Source organism: Stomoxys calcitrans, chromosome 4 (assembly GCF_963082655.1).
Source record: "Stomoxys calcitrans chromosome 4, idStoCalc2.1, whole genome shotgun sequence".
Classification (NCBI taxonomy): Eukaryota; Metazoa; Arthropoda; class Insecta; order Diptera; family Muscidae; genus Stomoxys; species Stomoxys calcitrans.
In genome coordinates, this window is record NC_081555.1 from 50,049,617 (window position 1) to 50,077,240 (window position 27,624).

Here is a 27,624-nt window from a genome sequence, read left to right on the forward strand (position 1 = left end):
AAAAGACGATATTTTTTTTTGGCAGGAAAGTGGATTTTCTCCATTTTTTGTATGCTGAACTAGAAATGCAAAACAATTGCACATTTGTCCCCGAACATTCCATTAGGTTAAAGCGGTGAGACTTCTCTCACTTCGATGGGTTATCTCCAAAACAAGTTTTGGCTTAATGATAAGGGGCATCGTTTTCATAGACAAGCCGCTGAGCTACAACACTTTGTATGGCTAAAGAACAAACGTTACCAGCATTAGTGAGACGCCGGAAATTTTGGCAAAACTTTCCGCCTTAAATGCTGGCAAATAATTTGTTGTTTTCCCTAAACAGCTGATTGGTTATTCAACACATTTCGTAAAATATTTCCCCATTGGGCCTAGCTCAAATCCTCTCTAAAGATTGTGATCAATGTCCCCATGAAAAGAATGCAAGCCAAAAGCTTGAAATAAGGGGATTTAGCAGCAGGCTAATAATTGAAGCAAAATTCTTTTTGATCGCCATTTGTTATAAATTTCGCAGCAATTATTAACCGTCTTTATATGCAAAAAAAAAAAGATAATCCGCATACGTATCCCAATAATTGTTCGTCCGATATTTAACAAAGTTTTGTATGACTGTATTAATGTGAATGTGCTGATTTTTATTTTCAGGGCTGTGTCTGTTGTAAACCAGTTTATGGCGATTTTTTTGATATGAACAGAAAAAGAGAGTGGTAGCTTTGTTTGAGAAAGAAGTGCTGTTATGCGCTTGCTCACTTTTTAAAAACATGTACTGTCACTTACACAACCGAAATAATACGAATGTGTTTGCAGCAGACACCCTCACACTACTTTGGATAAGTTTCAGGTTGTGGAGCATTTAGTTTCGCTCGCAATATTCGCTCATATTTACTGTGTTCATTGTTGTGACAGGTTTTGTTTGCCATTACTCGCTACCGCGCAAGCCATTCGCTTTTTTATTTTGTTTTGTGGTGTCTCCGTCGCATTAACACATCTATATTGACATGTATACATGTGTCGGATATTTTTAATACATTTTAAATTGAATAATTTACTGTTGTACAGGTTCTTCAAAATATGTATATTTTTTGGGGCACCATGAGGTCCCAAATGTTTTTGTACAACCAGTAAAAAAGATTTTTAAACAAAAATGTACATCTTAAAGTAACTGCTTGCATTACATTTTTTAGGTTCTTCAGCCATACTTGTTCCAGCCTACATAGATTTCTGACATGACATAACGCCGCCATGACGCTTTATTAGACGTGTACACATTCGCGAAACAATTTTGACTTATTCAAAACAGATACCGGAAATTAATACATATTTTATAACAGCGAATACATTGTGCATCATTGCACAATGGAACTTTGAATTCACTCTACGAATTTCTCGATTTCTTGTCTAATAACACACACACACATAGCTGAAAATGCCCAAGTGCAGCCAGCCACTTTTCGATTTCAATTGCATTCTGTCGCTCATGCACACAACGGGAGTACAAAACTTTATCATGGGCAAACATAACCCACAACCACAGGAAAATAATGTGAAACTAAACGTAAAAGCACGTAGGGCAATGTAACAAGCACATACAACAAATGCGAACGGGGTGTATATACACATTTCTATGTATTGTGCACACCAAACTAACTACTACGTAATAGAATGGGGGAACACACCAAAAACAAATAATGAATACGCTTGGATTTCGCTTTATCGTGCCAATGGGCATTTACTGCTGTGTAGTCTGCGAAAGAAAAAGCAAAACACAAAATGAAAGACAGCGTTAAAAATCAAAGGAGAAAAAAACACTGTCAAGGTAAAGCACAACGCATGTTGGTGCTTTATCAAATGTGAAATTCTGAGTTAAAAGAGACGTGCATAAAAACAACGAATACTATACATGTACCTATAAGCCCGCTACATTCAAAGAGGGTAAGAAAGATAAGAGCTGGCGTTAGAGGGCAATACGTGATGACGAGTGACAAAATTTTAAGACACAACATATTTGAATTGCTCACGATATTTCGTTTTTCCTTTATTGCAACTTTCGGTTGCAAAGAAACAAAGCAAAATACGAAAAAATGTTCGAACGAATGCCCGAATCAAAACAGAATAACCCGAAAATGTTGCAACCCTCAATGTGAATCCAATTGGAATACAATAAAAATGTTGTGTCTTTAACGCGAGTTATTTTACGGTACGGGGAAGACAAAGCAGAAACTCTCTCTTGATTATCTTACCCTCTTTGGCTACATTATGTACGATAGCTGTACATACTTCCACATGGTATGGAAAGCAACAGTGGTAATAACTAAATTTGTTTTTGTTTGGAGCTTGTTTACAAAGAGAATAAAAAAGAAATGAAAGAAACCTTGACAACAAATTTAATATAATGGGAGAACATGACATGCGCTGAATATTTGTGAGAGGAAGTCGGAGGTGTTGTGACCAGTAGCTGAGTTTTGCAAACAAAATTTATCTTGTTTCTTCTTTTTTACGCTCTTTGCAATTCGTGTAAACATAGGTCTGTTTTTGGATCAATCATTTGTCTTCGCGGCCACATTTTTATATAAAAGCTTCTTGGTTTTATATGGTATTAAATTAGTGAACCCTGGGTATATAACAGAAACTGAGAAAACTATGTGTACACTAAATAACTAACTAATGAAAACGCTTATATTAGTAACAAATATATTTTCACTGACGTGTTCAGTGAAATAGTTGCGTCTTGTTTAAATCTGAATTTTTCTGTAATATTCATGAACAAAAGTATTTAGGTGATATAAACTTGATTGGGAATAAATATTAATTAAAATTTAAATTACAACGATGTTTGATGGTTCGTGGACTTCATACCAGTGAAGAAAGACTCTTTCGAAAGGAAGGAAAAACCTATACATTTATAGCCAAATCGTTAGGTCTTAAAACTTCGTAACAAATGTCTTAAAAAAAAAGAAAAAATTGAAAAAGGCGGCGCAAAAAATAAACCCTCACTAGTTGCAGATAATAATAACTTTAGCTAAAAGTGGTCCCTTCAAGAGTTCTAAAGAAATATCAAAGTAAATTGGAAATATAGTGTCATCACGAACCGACCGGCGAAGATTGGTTTCTGCAAAACCACCAGAGAGAATAGCTCGGAAAGTTCCTTTAATTAGACAAGCAAACTTGAAGAAGAGGTTAAAATTTGCTTTGGTTCATAAAACATGATGCGGACCAGAAGGTGTAAAAAAATTAGGAAAATTCTTTTGGACCGACGAAGCCAAAGGTGAATTTGTTTGATAATGATTCAGAAAGGAATTTTCATCGTCCAAAAGGGAAAGAATACCATAACAGATTTAACAAAATGGAGGAGGAAATGTCTTGGTATGGGGCTGTTTTTCTTGGGAGGGAGTATGTTCGATACATCTTATTGAAAACACAATCGATACATTTGTTTACAATGAATTGTCGGAGACAGTTATGGCACCATGCATTGAGGAAAATATGCCACTTGTATGGAGATTTCAGCAGGAAAATGGTCCGAAATACTCATCAAAATTAGTGGGTGAACGATTTGGGGATCATAATTAGAATGTTGTTGAGTGGCCAAGTCAGTAACTCGACCTCAATCCCATTGAGAACCTTTGGGGTGTACTCAGGCGACAAGTTTTTAAGCTTCCCAGCATCAATAAAAACTAATTGTGGAAAAATATTCAAAAAGCATGGTATGATAATATCCGAGAAGAGACTTGACTTAAGTTAGTTAATTTCATCTATGCCTAAGAGAATTGAAGCTGTTTATTCAAAACTTGTTTGTTTCTCAAACACTTGTTTCAAAACACTAAAACTCAAGTACAAATTACTACAATATATTATTTTTAAGTTTTTTCATATACACCTTTTATTAAATTTACGTTATTAATTTTTTTTAGTCCTATCTTAAATCAAAACTAATTTTTAAATACCCAAAATATGTTTACTTTATAATTTAATATAAAATTTGAAATAAAAAATTAAACAACCACACACTCGTTCAAAAAAAAAAACTTCACTCCTTCTTTTCTATCCACAATTTTTACTTATTTTCTTGAAAACAACCGATTGGTTGTTTTGGTTGGAAAATTTTAGGGAACAATCCCAACTAATTCCGATTTTTTAAATTGAGTTTCCCCGACTCCCTGCTTTGGAGGCCACCGTAGCACAGAGGTTACCATGTTCACCTATTTCGCTGAACGCCTGGGTTCGAATCCTGGCGGGACCATCAGAAAAAATTTTCAGCGTTGGTTTTCATCTCCTAATGCTGGCAACATTTGTGAGGTACTATGCTATGTTAAACTTCTCTCTGCAGAGATGTCGCACTGCGGCACGCGGTTCGGACTCGGCTAAAAAAAAGGGGGGGCCCCACATCATTGAGCATAAGCTTGAATCGGACTGCACTCATTGATGTGATGTGAGAAGTTTGCAATTTTGACTTCCTGCTTTGAGGACCTGCCAAGCCTAGATGTGATGGATCTACCTTTTAGAAGTATTTATACCACTTCTAATCTTCTTCTGTCTATGAGAAACCATATACCACTCTCGACATTTCATGTGCTTTTAAGCACTTAATTCCATTTTGATGCATTTTTTTTTGCTCCATTTTCAAATACGGTTGGAGTTTGCTATATCATACAAATAATAGGCATTCACTGCTAAATAGACTGCGAATGAAAAATCAAAACATAAAGACGGATAGACAGCACAAAATACAAAGGGAGAATAAAACAATACTGTCAAGGTAAATCAAAGCGCATGAATTCTGGTGCTTAATTAAATGTGAAATTTTGGGTTAAAAGAGACGTGAATAAAAACAACAAATACGTTGTACATACATGAATATTTTCCCGCTGGATTATATACGATAGCTGTACATACTTCTGCTGTACTATGAGACGCAACAGTGATAATAACTAAGTTTGTAGTAGGTTGGGGTTGTTTGCAGAGACAACTAGAGAGTAATGAGGGAATACTTGGGAAGTATAATCCAATGGGAGAAAACATGCGCAGTTTTAATATGAGAGAAGGCAGGGGAAGTCGGCATTTTCAATACCATCACCAGACCTGAGCTGACCTAGTAGGTACCACCAGCTCAATATTGACCACGTCTATTACTCTACTACTAGGGTATGCCAATCGGTAGCAATCTCCTATGGTGAGATGTAAGTGACGTATATTTTTTCACCAGTCTTTTAAACTGGTGAAAAAATATACATTTTGCTGTGCCGAACGGTAACTCAGTCTCACTATCCTTACCGCCCAACAAATTTTTCACGCAGAAGTAACAAATGTCTCAAATAAAAACATTTTGTTTTGCCAATTTCTTTCAGCAGGGTAGCATTTGTCATCAATTTTCCAATGGCAGTGTGAAAATATAGTATTTTTAACAAAATCATCAATAAATCACAAACAAATAAAAATGTATTTGAAAACGGCTAGTTGTTGTTGTTGTTGTTGTAGCAGTGTGTTGTACACTGAGGCGGCAGCCCTTGCCGATGAAGGACTTCATCGGGTCAATCCGGTACGTACAACCGGCTGCTTTGGGATTGTGAAAACGGCTAGTAAACACCGTTTGTGAATTTTCACAATTAGCAATATGCAACTCTGCTTTATAAACGTCAAAATTTGCTTTGCCTCTGTCAAAAATTTTACAAGCCCCTGGGCTTACCAAAAACTATTCACCACACTAAACGTCATATTTTTACCAAACCCTACAACTTTGCTATTAATTGGAAAACTACATAAATTTTTTTTTGAGATTTTGAGATAATTAAAATTCTATTTTTGGTCGTTTCAATTTAGTGCACTACAGTTCAAGTCGCGATTTATCGGTTATTTTATCCGTTATCGCATAATATTGTTATTGATATCAGTCCAGTACAAACATTGCACTGAAATTCTATACAAAACATTGTGAAAAAAGAGCTGGCCTTAATTTAAAATAAATAACATTTTGGTTAGTATTTCAAATTCATTCCACTATAAAACTTCTACCCAAAATAAGACCCCAATTTCGTAAAACCCTACTCTTGCCAGGGGTTGCAATTCTTAACTTTTAGAATTAGATATGTTTTGGCCCTTTTCACCGAAAACTGCGCTATGCCAACATATACAACTACAATTGGAAAATTATACATTTTTATAGCAGTGAATCTTGATTGTTAACTTTAAAATCGAAAATATGGTAACCCAGTTTAGACGAAAAGAGCCCAACTAAACGATATCTAACGTTATGCATTTGTTTGTTTCATCAAAGATAATTGAAGATTACTGAACAACAGCAAAGCAAAGCATTACACAAAATCAGAGAGGGACGATGTATGTGGAAAGAAAAATAACAAATTATATATATGGTAAAAGAGCGCTAAGAAAGCAAAAAATGAGACAAAAAAAAACCATCACGCATACTTACAAACTCATAATATTGTGGCGCTCCATACAATCCATTGTTATACGTAAACAATTGTCAAAGCTTATAGAATCTTGATTTACTTTTATTTTGTTACAAGATGAAGATAAAATGAATGCAGGCTCAAGGATTAAGTGCACAAGCAGTTTTGTGGCATGTATCTTTATGTCACTTTGCTACCCAGGATTCACTGAATATTATATTATCTATTAGTGAATCCTGTTTGCTACCATATACATACATTTCTTTATTGAAATATAACAATCACTTCACTCGAATGTTTTTATACGCTTTTTTCAACAAATCTTTTGCTCATTTATAAGATAATAACTAATGCGGAGCCGCGGAATTGCTTGATACACATGTGCACAAAGGTGCGTCGGTATTTGTTTTATCCATAAATATTCTAATAAAACGACTGGCACTTTATAGCGTACATTTATTATATGCTTTCCTAACAACACGACTTTCATAGACACATACTATCTATATTCAGGTTTTAAACACAGAGAGATGTAGAATTTTTGGCAATCTCTTTCAAATAAGAAATAATGAAAATTCAATTTGTTGTAACTCGCGTGTCAAAGAATAGCCACGGTAAAGCGCTGTACTACAATAGAAATTTTGCACGAAGAAATGTCAAGACGCAAATTAAAATACAGTGCACACCAATAAAAGGTAGAGCCATGCTGCCAGCTGAGCTGAATTACTTACAGTTTTGCTTTCAATGAACTAGTACTGAGTTCGACTTTCGCCTGAAAGCCGGAGCCGAATTAGTATTACCGCATTTGAAAGTTGTTGAATCGAAATTTTTTAAATGGCTATTGATTATTTTTTGCATATTCGTTGAATTAAAAAATTTCAAATGGCTATTGATTATTTTTTGCATCAAAAAAGACAACACAATTAACATCTAACCAGATTTTGTAAAAAAAGTGAATTTATTTAAATTTTTATAATCAAACGTGAATTTATAAATAAAGAGGCATGGCTACATTTCTTTTTTTGTGCTTTTCGTCCTCTGATTCTAAAGATATCAATAATAATACAGCAGACAACGGATATAAAAAAGTCCTTTTCTATACAGAATTCTTGCATACAAGATACTACTTTCTTATACAGATATAAGAAATGTTTTCTTATATTATACGTTCATATTTTTACGTACACAACTACTGTGTTTTATTTACTAGTCCAGCGGACTCGCTAGCTTATGGATAAATAAAATGCTCTTTCCGCTAAATGCTTTATACTTTAACGGTGACAGCACTGATACCACATCTGTAATAATTAAATATCAATAAAACAACCAAAATAAGTCATTTGAATTTTAAAAAAAATGTTTCTCGGATTTCATATATGTGATTTTATCAGGAATCACTGAATAAGGTTAAGCCAAGCGATCAGGCGACATACAATTTTTTTAATTTTTGGCAGTACTTGGCATTGAGGATGTCTACTTATTCTCTTTTTACATTCATTCTCATCGGCAGATTTGACATCCCTATTAATATTTATGGTGCCTACCCACTTTATGTATGAGCACGTGACCTAACCCTCTATTCAGGATTCACTAATAGAAGGTTAGGTTACTTGCAAAACATAAAGTGGATAGGCCCCGTGAACATCATTAGGGATGTCAAATCTGCCGATTGAAACTGTCATAAAATAGGAGAAAACTTAAACAAAGAATGAATGTACAAAGAGAATAAGTTGACATCATCAATGCCAAGTACTGCCAAAAATTGAAAAAAAAAAAATGTAAGTCGGCTGATCGCTTGGCTTAAAACCTTATACAGTGAATCCTGCCTCCTATTAGTGAATACTTTGATTGTATTAAAATCCTAAGCAGTTTTTTGCTTGTTAACACCGCTGTGATATTTTCTAATGAAAATACTTTAAATCACATTTGAAGAAGATAAATTGTAAAGGGTAATTTTGTAGCTTTGATCTTTTCGGTAACACTGGTTTAAACCAAAGAGCGTGAGAGATCAGTTGGCATTAGACAAAGAGCGTAAGAAAGGAGAAGAGAGGGTTTCTGCTTTGTCTCCCCCATACCGTAAAATAATTCGCGTTAAAGACCAAAGAGCATAAGATCTACTACAAGAGAGGGTTTCTGCTTTGTCTTCCCCGTACCGTAAAATAACTCGCGTTAAAGACCCAACATTTTTATTGTATTCCAGTTGGATTTACATTGAGGGTTGCTACCGAAGAGCGTAAGAAAGAATAAGAGCTGGCGTTAGAGGGCAATACGTGATGACGAGTGACAAAATTTAAAGACACAACATATTTGAATTGCTCACGATATTTCGTTTTTCCTTTATTGCAACTTTCGGTTGCAAAGAAACAAAGCAAAATACGAAAAAATGTTCGAACAAATGCTCGAATCAAAACAGAATAACCCGAAAATGTTTCAACCCTCAATGTGAATCCAATTGGAATACAATAAAACTGTTGTGTCTTTAACGCGAGTTATTTTACGGTACGGGGAAGACAAAGCAGAAAACCTCTCTTGTATTAGATCTTATGCTCTTTGGTTTAGCCATATACGTATGTGTGCCAAAGAGCGTAAGATAATCAAGAGAGAGTTTCTGCTTTGTCTTCCCCGTACCGTAAAATAACTCGCGTTAAAGACGCAACATTTTTATTGTATTCCAATTGGATTCACATTGAGGGCTGCAACATTTTCGGGTTATTCTGTTTTGATTCGAGCATTCGTTCGAACATTTTTTCGTATTTTGCTTTGTTTTTTGCAACCGAAAGTTGCAATAAAGGAAAAACGAAATATCGTGAGCAATTCAAATATGTTGTGTCTTAAAATTTTGTCACTCGTCATCACGTATTGCCCTCTAACGCCAGCTCTTATCTTTCTTACGCTCTTTGATGTGTGCACGAGCGGAGAATATGCGAGAAAGAAAATAACAATAAAGTGAACAAAAATCTGACATTGTAATACCGTCAAACCCGGCCTGGGTTATATTAAAGCTCAGTCGAATTTTAAGACATCTTTGAAGCATTTATTCGTGAGATACCGTCCGAAATGATGGAAAGAGTATGTCGAATTTGGACTAAGCGGATAGACCATTTGAGGCGCTGTCACGACCAACATTTGCATGAAATAATCTTCAAACATTAAACTTTATGGACCGTACTATCGATTCAAATAAAGATTTATGCACTTTTCTGAATTTTATGTGTTTTGTTTTGAAAAACGTTCCTATAGCTCTTAAAAAATCACACTATAAAACAATGTTTATTTCTAAAAAACCATTTTGATCTTTGAATTTTTTGGCATTTGCCAATCAAGGTAGTTTCTTTGGGGGTAGTTTTTTTTGTTGTTGTGCCATTGGCATTACCAAAGAGCGTAAGATAATCAAGAGAGAGTTTCTGCTTTGTCTTCCCCGTACCGTAAAATAACTCGCGTTAAAGACACAACATTTTTATTGTATTCCAATTGGATTCACATTGAGGGCTGCAACATTTTCGGGTTATTCTGCAACCGAAAGTTGCAATAAAGGAAAAACGAAATATCGTGAGCAATTCAAATATGTTGTGTCTTAAAATTTTGTCACTCGTCATCACGTATTGCCCTCTAACGCCAGCTCTTATCTTTCTTACGCTCTTTGGGCATTACCTCTTAATTGTACCATGGGTATTTGGTAGGATTTTTGAAAAATGTTTAGTATAGTGGCAACGCTAGTTGTCATGCATTGGGGTTTGGGGTTTTGCTTACTTATTATTGTTACATGCAGAGTTTATAAAAGATGGATGGAATAAAAGGAAAATTTATGGATTTATTGCACAAACAGGTACGTGAATTTCGTCGTGCAGAATTGCACTGCACCTTCCTAACTCTCCAATATATGGTAATTCTTTCGGTTTCTCTATTAGGCGAGTAGAAACCATATGAAAATCCCTGCTATGGGATTCTCTGATCATTTCATCCAGACTGTAACTGAGAGTCAAAAGACGGGATTTTCGGTCGCTACAACAGGAGATGGGGCGGATGAATGTGACCAGGTCGATTGTTCACAAAAATCTGACCAGGAAGTTTTGGAAAGTATAGCTAATAATTACTTCAAAGCAGACAGCAATCCAGCAATGTATGAACTTCAGGTAATGGATCACTATTAGTGTGGTGGGTGGAGGTTACAATAATGTTGGAAACTGATTTTTGGGAAACATGAGTATATTCATTGGCATGGTTGTTTATATATTAAGACATAACTCCTTTTAATATTTAATTTTTTTTTTTTAATTTACGAAAAGAATGTCTTGGCGAATGGGGTTGACTATGCATTGATTGAGAGTACTATGCTTAAACTACGTACTCAGCATAAGGTATTGTCTAAAAAAGTTTTGTCCAATATTTTGGAACAACGAAGTGCCTGCAATGTAGAATTTGCCGCAATCAATGAAACTCAAAAAGAGCTGGAAGAATCATTGTGGACCTGTCGCAAGGCTCGTTCGTACTTAAATTATGCAAAGCAAAATTTAACAACTACTAGTTTAGAGATATTAGCCTCCTATCGTAAACGTGAGATACTTAAGGAACTTTTAAGCACATTGCAGGCCATTAAAAAATTGGTATGTATTTCAGCACATTTACAAATGTTTACAACAAATACGCCAACATATTTATAAACTTTCTTACTTTTAGAAATCTACAGATGTTGAAGTCCAAAAACTTTTGTCTGAATGTAATTATTCAGCAGCGATTTCATTACTGCTAAATTGTAAAGACTCCGCTGCAGAGTACAATCATTTGCATTGTGTTGAGTCGTTAAACAAAAAGTTGCAGGAAACATTGTTGTTAACAGAGTTTCAATTGGATACAGTGTTAAATGAGGTAAGTTTCCCCAAATAAGGAAATGTAAATACATTTATGAAACCTTCAATTTGCAGATGATTCTAAATTTTGATATGAGAAAATATTCCAAGTTGCAAGAAGCTTATAAATTACTGAACAAATCTTTAATTGCTATGGATCAGGTGAGTGATACAAACCATATATTGTATTATGACAAATGAGCGTAAAATGTTGGTTTAAAACAGCGATGTCCATTCCCTTACGGTAGCGCTGATGGCAACCCACACCAATTCTTATTCTCTGTTTTAGTCTTTGTTGAGACAGCAACGAAAGAACATGCGCAGGGGTTTCCAGAAATTCAAACCCGTTTGTAATAGATGGTCCTGTTGACCGTTCAATGTACTATGGACATATTTCTCTTTTCGTCCTTGCATTAGACTTCCGTCTAATGTCTTTCCCACCAACTATGGCATCCAGAAGTCTAAACGAATGACCCTCCTTTTCCCTTCCATTACACTCGCCAATGCAATGCACTGCATATATAGGGGACATCCCCCGCGTGTTAGGATAGGGCGCGGATATTAATTCGCCCCAAGCCACTATGGACAATGTCCATTGTTTGAGAATGTTCATTGGACATACACCTAAGCCAGTAATTAGTGCTACTTAAAAAAATCCTTAATTGTTCTCCATGCCATGTCCCAGGAACAGGGGCAAACTTCTCACATAACAATGAGTGATGCCCGAGTGTCAATGATAAGAGGCCTTCTTTTTATAACTGAGGCCAAACGGCGTACCGCAGAGCGACACCTCACAAATGTGGCGAGCATTAGAAGGGGATAGCCACCATTAAAAAACCCCGGCAAGGGATAGCTGTGTGTACACACAAGCTGAAGCTTTGAGATCTGATCTGTGTGGTGTTCTTTGCTATCACGAGAAGCTTAGCTGCGAGCTTCTGGGAGCGTCCACAGATTGCGGATAGTGGTATCGAGCGGAGAGTCTCAGTGAGGGTCGGGTGGGGTTCGGCTCTTGCACAAATACTGAGTGCCTATGATGCTTAATATGGCAAGGCGAGTTATTGGCGGCATTAAATGACCAAAGGCCACTCTGTTCCCGCGGCGATCGTTCCTTTGGACCGAAACGAGCTTGCTCACCTACAGGAGTTTGACGAGGACCGCCACCTGCACATGAAAATGAGGTTACAACAACAACAACCATTAAGGAACAGGGCCCTTGTCTCTTAATGGAATGTTCTTGGGCAAATCGAAAGCTATACAGATCTCCTTCTTACTTCCTTGACTATGAAGTCAAGGGGTTGCCGTCACAATGTACAACACAGATTCGATTCACAACAGAGGCCTGATCTTTCGCTACTGTAGTATCACAAGGGACTAAAATTGTCTATGTGAGTCTGTATAATTAATACACTGCCACACTTACCTAACTGCCAACTTGCCGTCTACCTAGAATAGTCTTCAGTGCCCTAGTGAGCATGCCAAGACAAAATGTTCTCTGAACCTGTTGTATTATCCTTACGTCGCACTTTTTCTATATCGCAGTCCAGTAAACTACTTCTATAGAGCCGTGAGGCGCAGTCACGGTCAACATTTGCGTGAAATAATCTTCAAACATTAAATTATATGGACGTCGGGATGATCATGTTACACGGATGGAGCAAAGCTAGAGGACAGAGTGGGCCTGGGGTCTACATTGAGAACACAGGAACTGAGATCTGTTTTATACAGCCTGACCATAATACGATCCGGCAGGCGGAGATCCGAGCGATCACGGAGTGCGTGAGGTGGTGTGGTGCTAACGTGAGGACGTCGAGAGTGAACATCTTTACGGACAGTAAAATTGCCATAAGGGCAACAACCAGGACGGTAAGGTCACGAACAGTGTTGCAGTGTAAAAAGGAGATTAACGCCTTCTCTGAGGATGTCAAAATTCGCATCGTTTGGGTGCCAGCCCATAACGGAGTAAGGGGGAATGAAAGGGCAGACGATTTGGCGGTGAAGGCCAGAGGACTGCCGTCAATAAACTTGGTTAAATCGAAGCTGTTCGGGTCGACGAGTAAAGCGCGTGGGCGAGTTAAGGGTGTGGGCGACGTATGCACATGCAACCCTGTGGAACAGCGAAACAGTCAGTAGGACGGCGAAAATCCTATGGGGGGATCCAGATCGTGAGAAGACGAGACGATTACTGAAAATAAGTAAGAAGGAGGTCAGTATAACTATTGGTATTATGACGGGACACATAGGACTACGAGCTCACTTATGTTAAATCGGTGCGGCAAGTGATAGCATGTGTAGGGTACTGGTTTTCTTTTTCGAGTTTACATTTTCTGTAGGTGTATGTCTATAGGAGCGCCCTCTTTTCAAACTAACTAACCTAAACCAAATTATATGGACCGTACTGTCGTTTAAAATAAAGATTTCATGCATTTTTCTGTTTTTTTTTCTATGAAAAAAGCTCTTAAAAAATTACCCTTTATTATACCATCGTCTGCGACTCAGGCGGCTTCAAATCCCTCCTCAGTCAGCATTCGTAAAAAGGTTCATTTTGTTTTTTTTTTGATGAAGGACTCCATCGGGTCAATCCGGTACTTACAACCGACTGCCATGAGATAGGGTTATTTATAGTTGTTGTTGCAGCAGTGTGTTGTACACTGAGGCGGCAGCCCTTCCCGATGAAGGAATCCATCGGGTCAATCCGGTACGTACAACCGGCTGCCACCCATAGTTGTGGGACCCAACATTTATCCATCTGTTGCTTAGCATGTGGTTTACGCAGTCTCTAAAGACCTTGGTTTGGTGTGTCGGTCCTCACATTGTTTAAAGCCCCCTCGATGTGAATGCATACTGCCAAGGGGACGCATAACTTGGCTTGCCGGGCTTGGGTATAAATAACACCCTTGCCTACTGCCAGACTTCCGGTGTATATGCAAGTCCTACGCAGGCTGTGAAAATAGCGGCCAGGTGGGGTGCCAGGGAGTCCAGCTCCTTCTGTAGTAACGCTGGAAATATTCCATCAGGCCCGGGTGACTTAAATTGTGTAAGTTCCGTCGCATCTTGTGGAAAATGCGTTTTCATCATTTTTAGTATCTAATTCCTCATTTATTTTTAAGTAAAATTTTTATGAATTGATAGTTTTGTAGTGTTTTAGTCGTACATGAGCAAATTAAAAAAAAAGTCTCAACATGCTCTCCGCTGTCTTTGCGTCCTCCCCATGTCGTCTACTAACGTCCGTTTGGACACGGGTTTTTAAACGGAACTTTTTCATCGTGGGGCGTCATTAACGCTATTGACCTATTCGCAGAAAAGCTTCCAGGAGCCACGTTTTGTCCCTCTGATTATTTTGTTGTATTCCTTGAGCCGAGTGTAATACACGTCCGTATAAACTACCGCTTTTTGCGAATCCCCCCGGTTATCCAAGGCTTTTCTTGGCCTGATTGCTTTTCTCGAAGATGAGAACTATCTTCGATAGCATGTCCCATGTCTTCTATGCTTGGAAAATCTAAAGTATCTTGCCCAAGTCTTCCTCTGTGTTTCCCCGCATGTTAGTCGAATAAAAAAAAAAACAATGATATCCACGGCATTCTTTCCTTGAGAATTAAAAAATATCAACTCTTCTTATTTTTTTCAAATTTGTCTTATAAATTGATTTTGTTTTTTTTTTGCAGCTACACATCAACTTTATTTCTGCCATCCATTCTTCAGTAAACTCGGTACTTCGCGGTTACAACGATCCCAATGCGGACGAGAACATTAAACTTCTATACGAACAATTATGCGATCAAGTGGAGGCTGATAAATACATACCCTGTTTGATAAGTCTGTGTAAAACTGTTTGGACAATTTTATCATCGTACTACCAAATTGTTATATGGCACCAAAACTACAAATTGTATCCACTCGATATGCCCGATTCGCCCGATAATTATATACAAGAGAAATTAAGAAAGGGACAATCGCGCATATGGAACGATATATTGACGAAAATTTGTACATTTTTGCAAAGTTCCAAGTTGAATGCCCTAAAATATGATCAGTTCATACAAGTGCTCAGCGTAATACAAAGACTTAAAAAGGTGGGCCAGGAATTTTGCAATGAAAATTCGGATAAACTAATCGAAACCATGCAGCTGCAAAGTGAGGAGTTTTTTCAACGTTATCACTTGTGTTGCCTAGAGGAAATCTGTCTGTTTTTGGACAATGAGTCGTGGACAGTTGTGGACTCATTTGCAAATATTTTGCAATTGCCGGTAAGCTAGACATTTAAGCAGTTGTTATAGAGAAACTAAACAGATTTCAATGTCTAATTAGGAATTTCGTTCGATACGACACTCTCTGCGACGCCATAAGTCGCCACCGGGTATGGCAGCCAAAAATCACAACTCATTGTCGGTCAACAACTCTCCCACTAGCAATAATTGTGATGAATTAGTTTCGGTGCACTCGCAAGACGGTGGAAGTTCCATATATGGTTCCTATGGTTATTTTTTACGATTTAGTGAGAAGAGTTCTCCGTTTGATGGCGGTCTAGATGTAGCCATGCTTGAGGAGGATATACTTTCGGGTATTGTCGACGAAGCCTCATGCTATTTCAGTGAAGAAGAAAGCGAGGATGATCACAAGAGCAAGGACTATGATGATTGTAGTGGTGCTGGAAATAATGGAGCCGGCGGCCAGCAGCTTACGGTGAATAACACGACCTTAAATGTTTTTCGCTGCATTGGCCGTTATTTACAAATGTGCAAACTTTTGCATTGTATCTCACCGAAAATTGTGGCCAGTATGTTGGAGTTGATAGACTTTTACGCTTATGCTGTACACGAAATTTTCGGCAAAGATGCGGTAGGTTTTGACAGAAATTTTCGATTCGCTCTGAGCAATACAACTTATAGTTCCCCATAACTTTTTTTCAGCCTGTTCAAATGGAAACTTTCTACTCGCAGAAATTGGAACAAAAGCTGGAGTTCGTCAGGCAAAATGTCATTCCCAACATTAAAATATGGCCTTTGAATTTCTCATCATTGGTAAGTTAGTTTCGCTTATGCAGAGAAATAGCAAATTGGTATGAGCAGATGCATATTTTGGAAATTGGATTAACATTGAGTTTTTCGCTGAGATTTGTTTTTTTTTTTATTTATATGCATATATTCTATTTCATTGCAGATCAACAATGAACTAGCAAATCCCGACACCCTGTATGGGCTGTCACAACGCATTGTGGCCATGGAAAGCGGCCACTGTATGACTCAACAATTTCAGATTTTACAAAGCTATTTGAATCATTTATTGCCAATGCAAGATAGGCCGATGTTAAGCACATATTTCGAATACATTTGCTTTATGCATGATTTGGCTCGGCCCGTTTACACGTGTGTGACATCGCGAGTTTTCGACCTGCCGGCCATTCTCACAATGATGTCCAAAGTGAAATGGGATGTCAATCATGTTAGCTTTCAGCATAATGGATACATCGATATAATGAATAGAGTGCGTGGTATATTTTTCATAGTTTCTTAGTATAATTTGACTAGGTTTATTTTTAAATTACAGAACGTGCAAAATTTTGCCATGCGATTGGAAGAAATCGCCAGGGATATAACAATACCTTTTGAACAGGTTTGGAACTCATTGGCTCATGTCGCTACACGTTTGCTTGTGGAAGGGTAAGTTTTCTCCGATAAGATAAGCCCTTTGAAATTCAATTCCAAGAAAGATGCACTTTTCGGCACTGGCCCGGCATTATGGGACTGGGGTGTTGCTGTTGCGTATATTGCCGCACGGGAGAAGTCGGAGGGTTCACAAAGTGCGACGGCGAGGACGCTTGGGTTCTCTTAAAACCCGCCACGGGCCAGAAGCGTGCGGAAAGGGCTCTACGAAATAAAAGCCAATGAAATAAGTCACAAAGAAAAAAATAGGCCCAAATAAACTCTATGCATTTTGGAGCTTATTGCGCATACTTCTGCTCCGTGCCGGGATTGAAGAAAACATTTTCGTTTATAGTCGCAAGAAAAAAATTCTTCAATGCCTATTGTGTCACTCTGTTACGCTAAGAATATTTTATTTGAGATGCGCACCTGCAAGCCAAATTTTCGGTAACGGTATCCGAACCGAAAATTTCGCTTAGTGTATGTCAACGCATTTCTTAAATTGTGGACGTTTGTACTTACGATTATGCTTCTCTCCAATTCGTCGTTAACAGAAGACGTCATCTCTTTTATTTCTTTGGCAAACTATACATAAAAAACCGAAAAGCACAAAGAGGAAGCGATAAAAATAATAACTATTTTTTCTCATAGTCTGAAACATGGTAGAATCGAATTAAGCAATCAATTAGAATCAAATCAAAATATGATTCTACCATGGGTCTGAAATACTTCTTACTTTAACTTAAAAACATGATAGTAAATTTGAAGCAGTTGAGTGGAGCGGACGTGTTTTCATTTCGCTTCTCAAAGTAAATATCCGTATCTCGGAATAGGTACTTGGTACTAGGATGAGGACAGCGGGATGACGGCTGAAGTGAGCGATGGCTTTTGCCAAGCTCACAAGCAGACCGAGAAAGCGATCCGGGGCATGACGAATGTGACAGAGGACTATGTACCGGCAGTGCAATCGGGCGAAAGTGCAGAATGCTGAAAGGGACGGAACTGACATTCCAAGCACTTCTACGGAAGCTGGAAAGAGAATCAGATCTTCCGAATAGCATAACACTGCTACAATGCTGAAGAAGAAAAAGAGCTCATCACTTTCAAGTGCTCTGGAGGAACGAAGAAAGTGCGCACGGGCTCAGAGTCATCATGGAGGACTTTGACTTCCAAAAGGAGGCAACAGCCACCACGGAAAGGGAAGATGGTCGCTGAGAATGGTAAGGATAATAAGGATGAGTCAGAGATGAACTGACTTAAGCAGTCATCAATATCGGCAGTGCATCCGGTAGGATTCCACCAGATCATCGGTCCTAAGCAGAAGGTCTGGTTAAAAAACGTATTTTCGAACATGTGTGGAACTCTGCAGAAGAAGCCCATATACTTAAGATTTGGAAGACTAAAATAGGCAAATGTCATAGTATTGAAACATCAGCCAATACAGGGACGAGAAACTCAATACAGGGGTGGGGTGTGGTCTTTCGAAGATAGTTGTCCTCTTCGGGAAAGGAAATCAGTCCAAGAAAAAACCTGGATGGCCGGGAAGATTCGCAATATTGGGAAAGTGGTCCGCAGACAGAGCACGCCGTAAAAAAAACGTATCTCCAAGCTCGTAGTGTTACGATTTCTAAAAATCATTCCAAGTATGGTCCAAATCGGTTCACAACCTAATATGATAACTATCTCCCGATTTGACATCTTGAGCTCCTATAAGCCGCAACTGTTATCGACTGACATTTTGCACGAAGTGTTTTTTATTACTAACAATGACAACATTAAAATACGCCAATCTTTTGGTTGTGGGCATAACAATTTTTTTTATAAAAAAAACTTTATCATTATATTTTTTTTATTAGGCTATTTTCTTAGGGGAAAACACTTTAATTGGGAATTTTTTGGGGTAATTTGTTTGCAATTTTGGTGGTCTGTCTCGAAAAAATCTGGCAACCGTGGCTACAAGAAGGTAACGATTCTAATCTATGTGCTCCTTGGATCGATCGTATTTCTTACACGCTGGATGAATGCCACAACGTGATTTCTTACTTCTTGAACTGGGAAATCTTGAAATTTTACTTTTATGCGGATTGTGGCTATCTTCTCATCTAGCAGAGTAAAGGTGGAAATATTATGTTTCAGTCTCCGTCTAACCACAAATCCACAGCCAAATTCATACCTCGTGTTATGGCAGCTATATTATAGTTCATTACCGCATGGTGGTGTTCCGACGCCGTTCCCGGTCCATCTCACTTCCTGTAACACGCTAATATCTGCCTTGTACTCCGCTAGTGCGTATCTCTACTTTCTTTTTAAACAGTCCGGACATTCTAGGTTCAGATCATGATCCTTTTTTCGTTTCTTTTTATTATCTTTATTTCTCAGAGCAATCCTTATAGTTTTCTGGGTTCTGTTTACTGAGGCCTGTATCGCCCCTACCGCATGGGTTATATGGGATCGCAAGTATCCCTCAATATCGCAAGCCGCTTGCTCCTGGGAACAGACGCTGATGTTGGCCATTGGTTTTTGAAGGCACAATAACTCGCCTTGTTAATAGCAATCAGTATTTATGTAAGAGTCAGTGCCACCTAACCCCCACTGAGACCCTCATCTAAAAAACGCGGATAAGATAAGATTTAAAATCTTGTTGTATGTGAAACTGAAAACACACAAACAGCGGTATCGGGTGGAGAGTCTCAGTGAGAGGACGGGCGGCACCTACTCTTACTTACTTAAATACTTAATGCCTATCATGCTAGATATGACAAGGCTAGTTATTGGCGCCTTTAAATAACCAATGGCTATAACCTTCCCGAGGCAATCCGTCCTATGGACCGGAACGAGCTTGCTCACCTATGTAGCTTGACGTTGATGGCTACCTCCGCATACAATTGTGGCCACAACACCAACATCGCAACCCAAAAAGCTTATACGGGCGGGCTCACACACTCGGATGCTCATGTATGTAACACAACCTTAATAAATGGCGAGTGATCACATCCGATAATTCTGACAATTTCTTTAAGAAATAAGAATCTAAAGTCTTCTGCTTTTTAGTGCAGGATACGCATTAAGTAAATCTTTTATAGTTTCCACATCCTGCTCTTACTCCGCCAAACCGGATTTCAGGAAGTACGTCGTGGCTCGCCAGTATCATAGATACTAAGAGGTTGGATTGAACCACACTGATTTTTTTTATATTCTCAACATGTGGCGGAAAGATAATTTAATATTTGACTATTTTCTTAAATACTACAAAATTTCGACTAATCTATGCATATCTTATATTTGCAGATTTTCCAATGTTAAGAAATGTTCTGCAGGTGGACGGGCGCTCATGCAACTTGATTTTACCAACTTCATGTCAATATTTGAGTTAATATCGAATCAAAAATTTTCCGATCATCGCCAATTTGTGGATATGTTCATAAAGGCTTACTATTTTTCTAATGAACAATTTGAGGAATGGATTGTAGAACAAAAGAATGTGGAACCAGCACAATATTCCAACAAACAACTTACGAATCTCATCCAATGCGTTTGTGTAAGTGATAAAAGGACGAGACAAAAACTACTCAATTTTTTGGGTACTACGTCAACCCAAAATGGATCAAATCTAAACGTGAGTTTTGCGAATACTTCTACGAATGCGAATGGAGTACCAAGTACAGCAAATTCAAATTCGAACTCAGGTTAAGCATAAAATGATTCTATTGCCAGAAGTTTTGGTGGTAGTGCACAAATGTCCTTGTAAATTGCACCGGAAATTGAAACAAGCTACCGATCACATAAGTAAGAACAAAATATTTCATTTAACCGATACTTAGTTAATTTTTTCTACATTAGACTCTCGACTCTCAATTTGTTTTTATAGTGATGAACGTATTATTATAACAATATTCGATAAACATACATACAAACATATATATTTTCATACTGATTTTACAAAACATTCCATTTTAATTTGATACTATTTAATTTATCAATTGTTAATTATTTACAATAATTGTTGTTAATATTACTTATACGTACATATATTTTATTTATTGGATATTTTTCTATACTCTATTATCTGGGATCTCTTTTTTTTATTTTATTATTGAAAATTCTCGAATAACTCAAACTCTTTGAACATAACACACACAAAAATGTGAAAAGAAAATCACACCTATTTATCTCTTAAATGTATTGTAAATTTGGTTTCTTCCATACTGAACATTTGTTATCCTTTATTCAAACTTGGGGCATTTCTTTCCAAACATTTTCTGACACTAAGCTTTGAAAGGGTTTCCTCCACCTGAAGGTCTGGCTGACGATTGATTTACGTTTCATTCTGCCAAAATCAATCAAAAATATGGCGAATTTCTCTTTCGACCACACGTTACCTTTTCCATACAGTTTTATTGTAATTAAGTTCCAAACACAATCATGAGCCCTTGCTACAGAATAACTGCAATAATCTGAATTCAGTCTGGATTTATTGAGTCTTTTAAAACTCTTTTTCCTTGTGTTCTTCAAACAAGACAATGCCGAATTCAGATCCATACCTTGAGCTCAGTAGTTCAATTTTGGTCTTTTAAAAACGAAACACGTTGGTTGTTGTGGCTTGGGGCTATGCTGCGAGAGATCATTTTCACAAGACTAAACTAGGGTCTTCTGACATAAATTTATTATTGAATTGCAAATTACAAATTTTCCCACGAATATGCTATTACATAAGTGCTCTCAGATTCAAGTTTAAGCTCAATAAGCTCTTTTTTATAGTCGATTTCAAACGCCATGCCGCAGGGTGACACCTCGCCAGCGTTAAGAAGGGATATGCACCTCTGAAGATTGTGTAATGTTCACCCCAGGATTTCAATCCAGGCGTTCAGCGTCAAAGGATGAAATGCTAACATCGTGGTGGTCTTCATAATTGACTTTATCTGACATAAATTCGAGTGCAAAAATACTTCAATACCTCAGTTACCCATTCTGCCGCATAACCGAACAACGTTGTCAAGGATGCAGTGTCAGAAAATTAATGTATCCAAAAACTCTGTCACGACCATACATTCGGACCAAAACTCTGCCGATCGCCAGATATGATTTCATATAAATCGACTGATACTGGGGAGAATTCATTACTGTCGCTATCGTCAAATATAAATCGCGATCACCTCGAAAATCTAGATTAGATTGGATTAGATCGAAGATTCGTTCTGAGAAGGTAGAAGAGGAAAAGAAGATGGAGCTATATCAGATTATTAACCGATTCAGACCATACATGGTTTGGATGTTGGAGACCATAGTAGAAGGCCAAATTGGATAAGAATTTCATCTTATAGGGGCTCAAGAAGTAATATCGAGAGATCAGTTTATATAGGAGCTATATTAGGTTATAGACCGATTCAGAACTTATTTGGCACCCATGTTGAAGGGTTGTGTTGTGTTAAACTTCAGCCAAATCGTATAAAAATTGCGCCCTCTATAGGCTCAAGAAGTATAATGGTGATATCGGTTAATATGGGAGCTATATCAGTTAATGAACCTATTTGAACCATATTTGGCATAGTTGTTGGAAGTCGAAACAAAAGACTCATTCAAAATTTCATCCAAATCGGTTTATATGGCAGCTATGTTAAGACATGGACTGATATGGCCCATTTACAATCCAAAACGACCTACACTAATAGGAAGTATTTGTAGAATATTTTTACCAACAGATGCGCAAAATCATGTGTAGTACGGAAGAAGGGTAATTTGTCACAGAAAGAATGTCTGTCATTACACAAAAATACAAGCATTGGGAAAAGTACAGCTAATAAGCAAGGTTGTCGAGCTTGGTTAATGTGGTAATTGTATCATAGATGCGTTTTCGCTATTGATACGATTCAAATACAACATACCAACTCACGGCCCTTGAAGCTATCATACCTAATATGGTTAAAAAGTCTTCTAACCAAAGTCGAAACGCGTCCCATAGTGGTTGGTGTGTGTTGCTATCTTTGGCTTTCATTTTCCATTTGCATCTCCGATCATTGAGCTCGTCTCGAAAGAGAAACAAACAAAAATTGTACAAATTTTTATCTTCGAAATTCGGCGTTCTTTCCACAGACAGACGGACGGATGGACATGGCAAGAACGATTTTAAAATGTCATGGCGATCAAGAATATATATACTTTATAGGATCTTAGACAAATATTTCGATGTGTTACAAGCGGAATGGCGATGTTAGTATACCACACATCCTATGGTTAGGTCAGGTTTAAGTGGCAGCCTGCCATCAGACTCACTTCGACGTTTTCGTTCATTGCGATACCACAGGAACAGAAGAGGGAAGATGCCTTCTAGTTCCTACCATTGAACCATCCAGATCGCTTTAAAAAGCCCAATAACTTGCGAATGTTCACAACCGCTAAATCAAACAGGTTCTCAAAGGAATGAGATCTTTAACAGCCTATTAACTTCACGTCTCTTTCATTGCTGGTAAATGCTAGGTCGAAACGCTACGTGCGAAGTTTCGGGAAGCTATCTATGGCTCGTCCTAATTGTGCCTTGTTTCTCGAAATGATGTAGATTGTTTAAAATTGTTTGACTTTTGCGTGTTGCTTTTGTTTGATTTGTTTACAGAGTTGCATTTTTTAACGCAACGTTCAAAAACAAAGTTCAACGCATGGGAAGTAAGAGCATAAGAAATAGAAGAGATGGTTTCTGCTTTGTCTTCCCCGTACCGTAAAATAAGTCGCGTTAAAGACACAACATTTTCCATGTATTCCAATTGGAATCACATTGAGGGTTGCAACATTTTCGGGTTATTCTGTTTTGATTCGGGCATTCGTTTGAACATTTTTTCGGATTTTTCTTTGTTTCTTTGCAACCGAAAGTTGGGATAAAGGAAAAACGAAATATCGTAAGCAATTCAAACATGTTGTGTCTTTAAAATTTGTCACTCGTCATCCCGTATTGGGCTCTAACGCCAGCTCTTATTCTTTCTTACGCTCTTTGAGCATCAGTGGCTAGTAGAGCAATATTTCGGCTTTCATTCATTGGCTGCCTTCTTACTTAGGTCTTTTTTCTCTACAGTAATGGTATTTGTGTTGCTTATGGCGGCAGAGAGCTCACCATCAAAGAGGGTGAGAAAGAAGAAGAGAGGGTTTCTGCTTTGTCTTCCCCTTCTGTTTTGATTCGGGCATTCGTTCGAACATTTTTTCGTATTTGCTTTGTTTCTTTGCAACCGAATGTTGGAACAAAAGAAAAACGAAATATCGGATTTATTCCTCAGGAGAAGAAATAAATCCATAAGTCGCTTTTCGGTAGCACTATGTCCAGCAGCCGTCCCAACCACCAAGAAAAGAGGCCGCCGCCCGGAAATGTCGATTAGATCTTCAGGCAGACCAACACAGCATTTATGACGACGAGGGAGAAGCAAACCTCTTTATTACGATTCAGCCACCTTAACTCCTTTTGGCAAGGAAACACGCCAACATGCAGGATTTGTGGCCCGCATGCAACCAGGGACAACACGACACAATTAATTTGTCTATTAGACCACTCTGGAAGCATCCAATTTAGCCAACGGAAAGTTGTTGTCACAACACAGCAATATGGTGACAAGCTGTAGGCCATTATTGTGCACTATTAATATGAAAAACTTAACACAAGCTCTACAAAAGCTACACTAAACATTTTTGTAAACTTTTTTAGCAACCTTTTTAACTTCTTTTTGCTTATTTTTTCATTTTATGTTTTTTTTTTTTCAAAAAATAATAGTCAAATGTTTGGCCAAAATCAAACAGCTGAAACAAAACAGCTGTTTTCGAAAATTCGAAATTCCCTCTCCCAAAAATGTCCTCTCCCCTATCAATCAGAATAGGGGGATGTTATTTGAGGGAGAAATTAATTCCGTGGGAGTTTATTCCCAGGGAGTTTTCAGAATTGGGCTGTACAAAAATAACACTAAACATGTTTGAAAATAATTTTAACAAACTTTAAACTTTTTTTTGCTTATTTTTCCAAAAAGTAGTAGTCAAATGTTTAGCCAAAATAAAACAGCTGAAACAAAACAGCTGTTTTCGAAAATTCGAATTTCTCTCTCTCAAATTTTTCCTCTCCCCATTCAATCAGAATAGGAGAATTTTATTCGGGGGAGAAATTAATTCCCAGGGAGTTTTAAGAATTGGTCTGAATATTTATTTGCCTATAGTGTCATATATTTTATTGTAGTTTGGTCAGGAATGAATCTATGGTGAAACCAAATTCAATATGAATATCCTCATACATAATTTGAGCGGTCTTTCAAGTGCTAGTGATGCACAGTTAAGTCTTGCATATTTCAAAATTCGAAATTAAGTTATTCAAAATAGTGATAAAAAAATATCTGTGGCATACAATTTTTGTATTTAAGATTTTTCTTTTTGGCAAAATGGCATATTTTGCCAAAAACAAAAAAAGTTGAACAAAGGTTTAAATTATTGTTATTGTAAACTAATTTTATTAGATTTTGGTAAGTTCATGTCGAATATAACATCCCTAAAGCCCGGCGCCACAATATCTAAAAATCGAAATCTCTCTCTCTCTATCAATCTCAACTTTTACTTAATACCTATAGTTATTTTAATTTTACAACATTTTAAATTATTTTTTTTTGTTTGTTTTTGTTTTACCTGATATTGATTTTTTTTAATTACTATTTTTCTCTACTAAGAAATGAGCAAACGGACAAATAATATTAAAACTCATAAGTAATAGTAAAACATATTATAATTTACTAAATATATTGATAAATATACACATAACAATATCCTCAAAACACAAAAATGTATTAATTGTAACAAAATAAAGAAAAAAAAAGATATCTATAAAAAAAGATATGCAGATTACATTTCATCAATATATTTTATGTATAACAACCAAACAATATAAAAATAAAGAATATATTTCTTTTGGAAACAGCCTTTTCACGCTTTCATTGTTTAGGAACTTTTAAAAATACACCTTTTATTGGATGTTTAGACGATCAACTGCGACACAAACCTAAAATTTTTAGTGCACTAGTTTTTAACCCAAATAGAAAATACTCTCGAAAAACAGGCTAACCTAATGTTGATGACGCCCGCAAATGAACTGGAGACCATGATTTGTAAATCTACACATGAAATGTCCGAACCATATTAAACAGAGAAAGTAAAAGGTCGACATTAGCTGTGTTTTATTTTAGTACTTTAAAGTGCAGTACAAAGAAATTTCTATGAAAATGACATCTATTCAGCACAACGAAGTTCTGGATAAATAACCAGTGCAGGCTTATGCAGAACATCTGTTGTCAGGATTGCCAAAATATTTTATTATTTATTTATTCATGAAATATTTTATAAACTAAATTTACAAAATATTAACAACTAGTAAGGAAGGGCAAAAGTCGGGCGGTGTCGACTGTACAATACCCTACACCTACCCTATAAGTACAATGTAGGAGCTATATCCATTTCTGAACCATTTTTGATGGACCTCGGCGAGCAAAAATATGTTCAAACTGTAATAACTACGGTTGACAAATGACAACATTATTGCAAATTACCCAAAATCTGGCGAACATATATATGGGAGCTATAACTAATACTGAACCGATTTCCTTGAAATTCAGAAAATCCTTCCTGCCAAATTTCGGAACAAATGAATCGGGGAATAAATGACCATTTTATTGCATTATTACTGCAAATTGGACGAACATATATATGGGATCTATATCCAAATCTGAACCGATTTCTATGAAATTCACCAGTAATGTCGGGAGTCATAAAAAAATTCTTCCTGCCAAATTTCGAGAGAATCGGGGAACAAATGAACATTTTATTGCATTATTAATATAAATCGGACGAACATATATATGGGAGCTATATCCAAATCTGAAACGTTTTTTTTCCAATTTCAATAGGCTTCGTCTCTAGGCCGAAAAACATGCCGGCCTGTAGTTTGTACACAAATTAACATGGACAGACGGACAGACAGACTGACGGACATAGCTAAATCGAATCAGAATGCGATTCTGAGTCGATCGGTATACTTATCAATGGGTCTATCTCTCTTCCTTTTGGGTGTTACAAACTACACCACAGTAGTGGTGTAGGGTATAAAAAGGTGCCGTCTAACGTAGACCATATGCACCTGTCGTAGAACTAGGGAAGTAGTCTTATATACAAAAATTAACAAATAAATATAAAAATTGGAATCCAATACAAATAAGAACTAAGCTATTCGAGATGGGAAAAGAAAAAAATATACATGAATTCAGTTGCCGTATTAATGATATATAACGATATTAGGAAATACGAAAAGCTAGAAAAAAGTCGTAAGAAAATAAAAGGACTCGAATAGTCTGGTATCTCAATACTAAATGTTACTAATACTGTGAACCCGAAGTGATGTACGTATAAGCGACAATTTGTCAGCTCTGGAGCAATCCAGTATAACTGTAATGTCCTCATTGATCCTTGAGTAAGGGCAAACCATTAAACTATTGGGTTGCCCAAAAAGTAATTGCGGATTTTTCATATAGTCGGCGTTGATAAATTTTTTCACAGCTTGGGACTCTGTAATTGCATTCTTTCTTCTGTCAGTTATCAGCTGTTACTTTTACCTTGCTTTAGAAAAAAATTGTAAAAAAACGTATATTTGATTAAAGTTCATTCTAAGTTTTATTAAAAATGCATTAACTTTCTTTTTAAAAATCCGCAATTACTTTTTGGGCAACCCAATAT

General features: G+C 37.1%; 2 protein-coding genes across 3 annotated transcripts in view; one reads left to right on the forward strand and one right to left on the reverse strand.

Moving 5' to 3' along the window:
• The window catches only part of LOC106093244 (platelet binding protein GspB), a 28,261-nt gene extending 21,665 nt beyond the window's left edge, over nucleotides 1–6,596 (reverse strand). The window contains exon 1 of one of the 2 annotated variants that reach the window (XM_013260271.2): nucleotides 6,425–6,596. The gene's annotated coding sequence lies outside the window, so the exon portion shown is untranslated. Of the gene's footprint in view, nucleotides 1–1,172; nucleotides 1,522–6,424 lie in introns of those variants that run through there. The other variant, XM_013260273.2, reaches the window with a different exon arrangement.
• A 3,542-nt stretch (nucleotides 6,597–10,138) lies between these two features.
• LOC106093242 (syndetin) lies at nucleotides 10,139–20,772 on the forward strand. Its single transcript, XM_059367542.1, has 11 exons — nucleotides 10,139–10,230; nucleotides 10,313–10,537; nucleotides 10,691–11,008; nucleotides 11,082–11,270; nucleotides 11,327–11,413; nucleotides 14,914–15,495; nucleotides 15,557–16,087; nucleotides 16,159–16,269; nucleotides 16,409–16,732; nucleotides 16,796–16,908; nucleotides 20,179–20,772. Exons 1-11 carry the CDS (start codon nucleotides 10,186–10,188, stop codon nucleotides 20,579–20,581), a joined length of 2,928 nt encoding a protein of 975 aa, XP_059223525.1. The 5' UTR covers nucleotides 10,139–10,185; the 3' UTR covers nucleotides 20,582–20,772.
• The last annotated feature ends 6,852 nt before the right edge of the window (nucleotides 20,773–27,624 follow it).